This window comes from Mytilus trossulus, chromosome 1 (genome assembly GCF_036588685.1).
Source record: "Mytilus trossulus isolate FHL-02 chromosome 1, PNRI_Mtr1.1.1.hap1, whole genome shotgun sequence".
NCBI classification, from domain to species: domain Eukaryota; kingdom Metazoa; phylum Mollusca; class Bivalvia; order Mytilida; family Mytilidae; genus Mytilus; species Mytilus trossulus.
The window spans coordinates 20,428,549-20,438,952 of NC_086373.1; the positions used below are offsets into that span (position 1 = coordinate 20,428,549).

General features: G+C 32.3%; 1 protein-coding gene across 1 annotated transcript; it reads right to left on the bottom strand.

The window, feature by feature from the left end:
* Nucleotides 1-244: 244 nt before the first annotated feature.
* Nucleotides 245-7,901, bottom strand: LOC134718092 (cysteine and tyrosine-rich protein 1-like). The gene is made up of 4 exons (XM_063580589.1): nt 7,719-7,901; nt 3,657-3,732; nt 1,903-2,060; nt 245-522 (listed from the first exon to the last, which is right to left on the bottom strand). The coding sequence occupies exons 1-4, from the start codon at nt 7,777-7,779 to the stop codon at nt 332-334; spliced, it is 486 nt and encodes a 161-aa protein (XP_063436659.1). The 5' UTR covers nt 7,780-7,901; the 3' UTR covers nt 245-331.
* Between the last annotated feature and the right edge of the window lie 2,503 nt (nt 7,902-10,404).

Below are 10,404 nucleotides of genomic sequence, written 5' to 3' on the forward strand. Positions count from 1 at the left end.
GGACTTGTCACATTTGCAATAAATCATTAATTATTATTAACATTTTCATATAATTTTTTTGAAGTCTTTGTAGACACTCCTTTGCAATTATGGAATTCAATTGTCAAAACTGTACAAATTGCATTTAAAAACCTAAATATCTTTGTTCAAACTCTTGTTCACTCATCGTTGTCAATATAATGGAATTTGATGCGACTGTCATATGGGAAATATTGCAGAAAAAAATCATCATCAACACAACGTATAGCAGTAACAATCCTTTTAATAGTTTTGAGAAATTGTGTATTTTGAAGACTTGTGAGTTTTGTTTATCTTTCCTTTACATTAATGTCTAATACTTCGGTGGTGGTGCTCCGTAACCTCCATAAGCTGGCGGAGGGGGAGGCTGTGAGAAACCAAATTGTCCCTGAGGAGGAGGAGGCTGTGGGTAACCAAACTGTCCCTGGGGAGGTGGGTACGCCATATTCTGTCCTGGTGGTGGGGGATAACTCATCCCAGTTGGCTGAAAAGATGGCCCTAGAGCTGAAATACAAACAAAAAGTAGGAAAATAATTATGCTGAGAAAAAATAAAAATTAAGACATCAATCCGAACCATTACTTATGAAATGGCGACAAATAAATGGTATATAATCCAATTGATTTAAATATGACATTTTTTTCATGAAAAATTCTCTGCATGTAAATAATACTAATATATTTTTTTAAAAACGTAGCAACATCAAAACAAAATGTTAATGAACTGTTTTCGCTTAAAATTCTTAAGATATATCTTAAGATCGGAAACTATGTAATATAGAAAAAGAAGATGTGGTATGATTGCCAATGAGACAACTATCCACAAAAGACCAAAATGACACAAACATTAACAACTATAGTCACCGTACGGCCTTCAACAATGGGCAAAGCCCATACCGCATAGTCAGCTATAAAAGGCCCCGATAAGACAATGTAAAACAATTCAAAGGAGAAAACCAAAGGCCGTATTTATGTAAACAAATTGTCAAAAAACAAATATGTAACACATAATCAAACGACAACCACTGAATTACAGGCTCCTGACTTGGGACAGGCACATACATAAATAATGTGGCGGGGTTAAAACATCAGGATCGGAACTGATATTAGTCCAGTTTACAGAGATATTTACTTTAGTTTGTTGAAAACAATGTTAATCCTAGATTTTTATATCTCTATCTTTGCTAGAAAGCTAAATACTTTGCAATCAAAGAGATCACTTTTCATTTTCTATAGCTTATTATCCATTTTTAGCTCACTTGGCGCGACGGACCTCGTAAGCTTTTCCCACCATTTGTTGTCCGTAGTCTGTCGTCGTCGTACGTCTTTCGTTAACTTTTACAAAGATCATCTTCTTTGAAACTATAAACCAAAATTAAACCAAATTTGGCCACAATCATCATTTCAAAAAAGGGTCTGATGACCCCATTCGCCAACCAAGACGGCCGACATGGCTAAAATAGAACAAAGGTGTAAAAGGTAAGTTTTGTCTTTTAACTTAAAATCCGCTATGAAAAAAAGAAAGTCTTTAGGAGCAAAAATGTTCAGTATTTTGAGTTTTACCTATTATGTTTTACGTCAAAGTTATCAGACAATTTCTTATTGGAGTAATTGTCCTAAAATGACAAATTTTACTACTTTTTCACATTTTGCCTTTTATCTTGAAAACAACAATAGTTAAAGGGAACTTTAAACAGCATAAGTAACCAGCAACACAAGTATTGTTCAGGGGACAGTGGAAGCCCGCCTTCAGATACGGGATTTTGTCGCTGCGTTAAAAAAATATTGTTTGCCTTAAAAATGTTTTTTGATTTTGGTCGAATATTTTTCGCTTCGACACCTTCCTCGTTTCCTTTTTCAATTCTCATAGTTACTGTATTACATACGTGGAGCCTGGACAGTTGTAATTCTTGTCGTCGGTTGTACAACCGTGCCTCTGTTCCCACTGGTCTTCATCTGCTTGCATACAACCGTAATGACAACAAAAACTATAACCCCAAAGATGATGCAACCAACAACTATCCCGGGAATAGCAGTAGTTGGACTGAAATGTACAAACGAATGATTACAAATCTGATAAAAATATACTTCATTTACTATATTTGCTATATTTACACAAAGTTAACGCATCAAGGTTATTACGGAAAGCTTATGACTGCTATATCGACATATTTTAATGTATTGATTTAATGTGGCTCCGGTGTATTCCTCGATCTTGGGTTTTTAAGTAGCAGATAATAATTGTTCTATTCCTTTAATGAAAGGTGCAAATTGTGAGAGTTGAATATAATTTATGTGTAAGAGTACTTTTAATGATAATATAGAAAATTATGTATGTTATCATATTGACGGCCGTATTTTCTAAAGAACACAATATTTTTGATTTTTTTTTCAACTTTGAAAAATAAGGGGAGATAACACAAATAGAGTAATTTTTTTATAGAAAGTGTTGTGAATTTTCCTTTTTAAATATGTAGTATAAAAACAAGTTCGGTGACCCCATTTTCCTTTTCCCTTTTTATTATCTGAAAGCATGTTATAAGAGCGTTAGTTTCTGTGTCATTTTGGTGTGTTGTGTAGAGTTGTCTCATTGGCAATCATGCCACGTCTTCTGTTTATACTCATCATAGATTCCAGGTTAATTTGGTAAACGCTAGTCGCGTATTTCGTCAACACTCAGCAATCCCACTCGAAAAAAAGGCCAAGTGTAATACGAAGTGTTAAAGCATTGACAACACCAAATTCAGAGGGTTTTGTCATTTTCATATACGGTCATCTACTGCAGGAGCATCTTCGCTAGCCAAGGGTTACGATCCACTCCCGCTCTCTTCACCCTTGGCGGATTGAGATAAAATTTCGGAGACACAAGGTAAGGATTTTTATTGGTTGCAGTCAAAACTCGCTGCATCCAATCAAAAAGCGCCTTTAACATGATCACGTGAAAATGTATAAAGTGTTTGTAAACAATTACCACGTGTTTATTGTCCAACAAGTCTTTACATCCCTAAACATACGTCTATATTTAGTGACAATTTGAATGTTTTTAATCAACCAACAGAAGTTCCGGTGTATGTTTCATGCACAAATGCACGAATGTTGACGTATATTTTCATTTCCGGCCTTACCAAGTGTGTAGAATCTAGACGCTTCCGTGTTTTTACCTCCAAATTGAAGAGTTCAAGTGCTACCATTGGTCAAGAATAATGTATTCGAAATGGGCGTGATTTTTATCTTCCGATAGATGGCGCAACATTGTTATCACAAATGTTGGCTCAATCTGCCAAGGGTGAAGAGAGCGGGAGTGGATCGTAACCCTTGGCTAGCGAAGATGCTGCAGGAGAGAAATTTCGTAAAATTCAAAAGTTTTGTAAACAGTCAATTTTATATACTTGACTATATCAATGATAGCTAATTTTCTTCTTGAGATTAAAAACTATATAATTGATCGTATATAGTTTTATACGAAAAAAATAACCGGTTTGTGCGTTAAAACGCAACTCAAATAAAATATGTTTCCAACTGTTACTTTCCTTAACATACGTTCTCTATGAATTATTCACTAGTATAATATGCGAATCTATTTTAGAATAGATATTCGAAACACAGAATAGTAAATTTTAACCATCTTAAATATACTCACAAAGAATAACTTGAATCACAATAGTAGTAGGAGTAGTAGGAGCTGTAATAGCAGTAACTGGCTGTGACAGGTATAACTATAAACGAATATAATGTTCTGTTAAATTGTTCCTTTTAAAATTGTTACACGATGATGCATGCTGTATTCATATTTTGGCTTATTTTATTTATTATGTGTGTTTAGTTCACGCATCACTGTAAATATAACCGAATTTGATGTGACTGTCAACAATGAGAGGTTTAGCGCTATAAAACCAGGTTTAATCCACCATTTTCTACATTTGAAAATGCCTGTACCAAGTCAGGAAAATGACAGTTCTTGTCCATTCGTTTTTGATGTGTTTTGTTATTTGATTTTGCCATGTGATTATGGACTTTCCGATTGGATTTTCCTCCAAGTTCAGTATTTTTGTGATTTTACTTTTTATAAAACAGAATCATAATCAGTATAAAAAAGCCGGCTGTGATTGGTATAAGGCACCACAATTAATTCCTTGATCAGCTCTCTAAAACTTTTTGTCTCATTCAAAATATTTCACCATGCGTTTGTGTGTGTGTTGGTGTGTGTGTGTGTGTGATGTATATAGTACTAGTCCACCAGCAGAGGTTGTTGGGTTTTGAGTGTGTTTTTACTTCGCGTTGTGTTCGTTTAGGGTTTCACTAACAATTAATACAATCGTGTGGTTCAACATTCATTCAAAAGCATAGAATCATAAGATACATATACATAGGAACGCGACGTCACATCGTCAGTGGCGACGTCACACATACGAACGCATAACGTTCCCGCAATCCTCGACAGAGGTATCGACCCAGTGATGTAAAAAATTGAAAACAACACGTTTAATAAAATCTTGCGTCCGAATCGCTTTTCTGAATTTACCTTCATCAGGAACGTTCAAAGCCAAACATTTGAAATCCGACGATATATAAGTACCGAAACCGTTGAAGAGCTATATGTAAAAAAAATACCTAAAATAAATAGCCAAATTCATCTAAAGTCAACTTTGCCTGAGGAAGTTGAACCTTAATTTCATAAGAATTTCAAATTTATAAACGGACAATTTTAGTAAAGTTTTTAACTCACATGAAATTTTTGCTCAAATGAAAGATTTTCTTTTGCTCGAATGAAATAACAATAAGCGCAAAATAACTTACTTTTAGAAACACTATAATTATAACATTACACTGAGAGTTAAAAAAAGTTTACGCAAACCTTCAAATACTATAAACAACTTATCTTATTGAAATTGTTCACTGTTAAAGATTAAAGTATTTTGAAATATTGAGAGAATAAAGGATAATATTATTACTATAACTAAAGACATACATTGAGAAATACTTTAATTTTTCTCTAACCGAATAATTGTTACAGATTAAAAAATGTCACTGAATTTTCAAAATATATGTGTCGATCAAATGTTATGGATCCGATAATAAATGTAAAAAGACACCCCAAATAAATATATAAAGCACAGTTAATTTTTAAATCCAAAAGGTCAAAATTGTGAATATTATGTAAATGTAAAAAAATGTATCAACAGTATAAAATCTTGGTCACATTTTCTTAAATAATTAAGATTTAAATCAACAGTATTATTTAGTTTTTATTTCAACTTAAATTAAAGTGTTTTTAAAATTGACCTGTGAGTTTTTATTATGCGTGTCGGTGGTGGTCACTTGAGATTTCACATATTTAATTTTAATTTATAGTTTTCAATAATCTATATTAGTTTAATGTATGTCAAGACATTTAAAAGTATTAACTAAATAACGGTTTATAAAGCCAAATAGTTTTTCTTTAAACCTTTATATATAATTATTTAATCAAGTCAAATTAACAATGAGTAAAGTTGTAGTCTGCTGCTTTTATTATCAAGAGTTATAAATATCATGATAAACTGGATATACATTCAAAATACGTCACAAGTTGTACACTTTTGATCACCTTGTATGTGTTAGAATCGAAATAGTTAATATACTGACTAACTTAAGAAACGCAACACTAGATTATTTTTTTTTGTTATTTTTTAATGAATGTGTCACCGTGAAAAACAATGACTGCCTGTTACAAACGCCAAAATGATTGTCAAAAAGGTCAACAAATTCTGTCTGACATGTTTTTGGTTCTGTTTTACACCTTCTGATTATGCATTTGTTCAACCCATTAATTAGTTTTTTGCAATTATGCGGTTGGAACTTGAGGACTTTAAAGGCTTTTGTTCAGTCGATTCTTTGGCAATTCAGTTGATGGGATCATTTATGGCATGAATCTGTACGCACTAGCACTCGACAATTCGATTAGCAGTTGACGTTGCGGCCGATAACATGTCTGGCAAATGACGTTGCGTATTCAAATTCTATTGACGTTTCATTGTCAATAAACGTGTATCTGTTCATTGATGGCCAGCAACAAATCGTGTCTACTTGTATCGTTGTCGGAAGGACAGTAAGACGAATTTCTGAAGTCATACAGTATGGTTGCAGCACTTTTATGTGTTCATGTTTGCAGTATACTTAAGGTCAAGGAACAGTAAATGGGCTAAGTCGCAGATTTTGCTAAAAATTTGCATACAACCTTGGCTTGTTGAACTACAACTGAAAATCGAAAAAATAATACATTTATCTCTTGTATTATCTGAAAAATTGCAGATTGATTTCTTTAAATATGGGTGAATATTTGTATAGAAAGCACCTAAAATCGGCGGAAAACCTTCTAAAATTTGTCTTAACATCGCAAAATCTCTAATTCTACTCCATAGATTTTTCTTAAAAAACTATTGTTGAACATAAATTTCTGTTTTAATGATATAAAATAATCATAGGGTCACCGACTTCGTTTTTTGTCCAACAATCATTTTTTTACCTTGTTGGTAGTGAAAAACGTCAAAAATCAACGTTTTACGGCCTGCAACGCGATAACGTTACGATTATTTCGACGTTTTGTTGCATTTTTTACTTAGAACGCAACTTTGAATGATGAATACCGTAAAAACGAAGTCGGTGACCCTATCTTTATTTTGCATCATTATAACGGAAATTTATGTATCAACAACATATAGTTTTTTAAGAAAAATCTATGGAGTAGAATTAGAGATTTGGCGATTTTAAGACAAATTTTAGAAGGGTTTCCGCCGATTTTAGGTGCTTTCTATACAAATGTTTACGCATTTTGTAAGAATTCAATCAGTAATATTTCAAATGTTAATTGAGATAAATGCATTATTTTTTCGATTTTCAGTTGAAGTTCATCGAGCCAGAGTTGTATGCCAAATTTTACTGAAATCTGTGACATAGCCCATTTACTGTAACTTGACCTTAAGGGCTGATTAAGTTTTTTTTATTTTTCAGTCTTGGCAATATGGAGATGCAACATTTTTTAACGGATTTAATTGAGGCAAAGGATTGAAAAAACTGTTTCACGAAGCAAAAAAAACTGAAACAACCTTTCATGGGTCCAAAATTTCGCTTGAAGAAATTCGTGCAACTTCAAAAATTCGGTATGTTCAATAACCACGGATAAGTCAGATTTTGATTTTTTGTAAAGAGAGAAAGAAGCATGATAAGCATGATAAGTAGTTGTAATCGAACCAAACAAGATTTGGTAAAAAAAAAATCAACAAAATGAGTGTTGCGTTTTTAAAGTCGTTCAGTATATTTAGTGTCATAGTTTGTATGCGTCATTTCATGGTCTTTTGGATTACGTAGGTCTGACAAGAGGCATTTAATTTGTATAGTTTGTGTATATGAACGTAGATAAAGATTTTTAATTCCCTTTGTAATCCTAGTTCGGTCTATTACTTAACTTTAGAGGGATCAACATGGGACAATCAAAATCCGTAGGGGAAAAATTGACAAAACCAGGTTAAAATGAAAGCTGACGAATAGACAGACTCAAATTATAATATTTCACTGAAAACAAAAGCTTGAGCAAGACTAAAATTCCAGTTAAAAAAAATATATTTATACCTTATATATAACACTTTCCTGTGTTAACTTTGAAATGTTAAAACTCTCGAGGTGTATTTTTTTGTTTAACATAAAACTAAATAACGATAAATACCTTCATTTAATATACAGACAGCAATAATGATAATCCAGTTGAGAACAGTCATTTTGGTCATTCGTGTACATATAAATATGTTTTCTTTTGATTTTGAATACTTCACAGTGGTACAAAAGTAATAATATTGAATACGTTTAAATATTTGTAATAAGTTTTATAAGTAGATGTATTTAAATGGTCAGAACCTAGATGCAAAGTTTATATCGTGTAACGAACGTAAACACAACCAAACTAGTCATGCTATTGGTTTATTACCTTCTTAAGGACTGTATTTCATTTATTTCAAAACAATATGACATAGACATGCTTTTTTGAAAATTCTGAATGAGATACAAACATTGAAAAGTTGATAAATAAATTAAAGCGAAACACATATTAGAATAAGAGCAAAATCCTTAATGATCCATATGTGCATGCGAGTACGTACGAGGTATACTATACTTGGCTGTTAGTATCCTCTGGAGCCAACTGTTAATTTCACCAGAAGCACATTATTTCACCATCCTTAAATTTCAATTAAGAAGTTGTAAAGACATATCAGTGTAAAAAATTACAATTACATATGTTTCAACTAATGACAATTTAATAAGCAAGCATGAAGTTAGAAACTGTACAATTCTTACATATAATGCCCGATGTCAGTCAACATATAATTTTATCGGACTAAATAATGTATATCTTTATGAATATCCAAAGTAGCACCTAGTGACGATAAACACTTTGCCGCGTTATTTTTTGTCGGCGTTTTCATTACTGTTAAGTCAACACACAGCACTCACCCGTTTTCAATAAGATCAATAAAAAAATATAAAGTGGAAAATGCAAATACAATTAGTCTAGAAATAGTTTCATTTTAGCCCTCATCGAGTAGCTATGTTTAAGAGAAAGCAAAATGCATCATACTTTATTGATTTGTGAATGCTTAACGCACACTGCCAAATCTTAATACATATTCGAATGATATTTCACTGTGTGAAAATTCTTTTAAAAGTATGGTGCCAAGTTTTAAAAAAAACCTTCAAAACTATTTAACAGAAAAAATATGGCGAAATTCATTTGCAAAATATAGGAAAATCATTATATCATACAATTACTAGTATGATTTTTGTCGGAACTTCCCATGGTCACGAATTTCTAAATTACGTGTTTTACAAGACATCCCTGAGACCGTTTTTCACATGGAATGTTTAACAAGAAAAGTGAAATATTTGTGCTCTTTTTTGGTGTTTGAAATAGTACTAACAATTGTATATATCGTATGACAAAGGCGGACTATTTAATTTTGTTTAGTATTTCAGCATTTCAATAGGACTAAACTTTCATTCGAAATTCAACACATTTTAATTGAAAGCTTAATTGTTACGTGCATCATCCCAAGATTAATATGTGTGTGTAAAATTTGTCGTTGAGAAGGATTTACATGTTGAGTAAACATTTTTTCACTTGTACATCATGGACTATCTCGTGTCGTTAATAATTTTGTTTCCTATACAATTAAGTCACTAAATAGGACAGTTGACACTCAATGCATTGCTCATATTTGCTTGTAGTATGGTTGATTTAGTTGTTATAAATGGTCATTTATAGCATTTATTTAAATGGACAGAAAAAAATATTACAATTGCTCCGTTTTATTTAACTCTTAATTACACCTTATATAAGAATGCCAGCTTTTGATTGGCTGACAGACAGTGTATTTTTCGCATATTCTAACATTTCTTCCTCATTTCAAACGAATCTGACTGTTTTTCCCAACTGCCGATAAATATGCCTCAAATACAATGGTATTTGCCATTTTGGATATTCCTTTTTTACCCTCGCGAGCATCTTCCCGCCATTTTTTTCGGATATGACGTTACATAAACACAGCGCGAACGCGTATAAGTACATGTATAGTTCCCGCGGTATATTTTATGATAGAACTTGTCCTCAAATAAACATATTTCCTTTTCCTAGTACAGAGAGTTTAAATTAAAATTTATTCAGTGTAATCAAACAGATATATCAAATTTCATTTTATTAAAAAAAATCATAAAAAAATTTAATTGTCAAAACTGCACAAATTGCATTTTAAAACCCCAATGTCTTTGTTCAAATTCTTGTTCACGCATCATTGATAAAATTTACTGTTTGCAATAGCATGAATTGTTCTATATAATAAGAATGTTCTTACCCCGGGCATAAAAACAATGCCGTATTTGGCGAAACCTTTTCAACTTTTGATCTTCAGTGCTGTACAACTTTGTGCTTTTTTTCACTTTCGATCTTTTTTATCTGGGCGTCGTTGTTGATTTTTGTGTGGATTAGGCGCGTTTTTGGCGTATTGGATTTTAAACCTGATGCTTTTTGTTATCTATTTATCATGTTTTTCTTTGTCTAACATGTTCTCCTATTTATTTGTATTGTAGTCCTGTAATATTATGTTGTCATCTCAATGTTATATTTAACTTTGCCATTAAAGTGCGAGGTTTAGCATGCCACAAAACCAGGTTCAACCCACCACTTTTATTCCCCTTTAAAAGTGTCCTGTACCAAGTCAGGAAGATGGCCATTGTTATATTATTGTTCGTTTATGTGTGTGTTGCATTTTAACGTTGAGTTGTTTGTGTTTCCTCTTATTTTTGAGATATTGAGATAAGACGTGGCACGGTACTTGTCTATCCCAAATTCATGTATTTGGTTT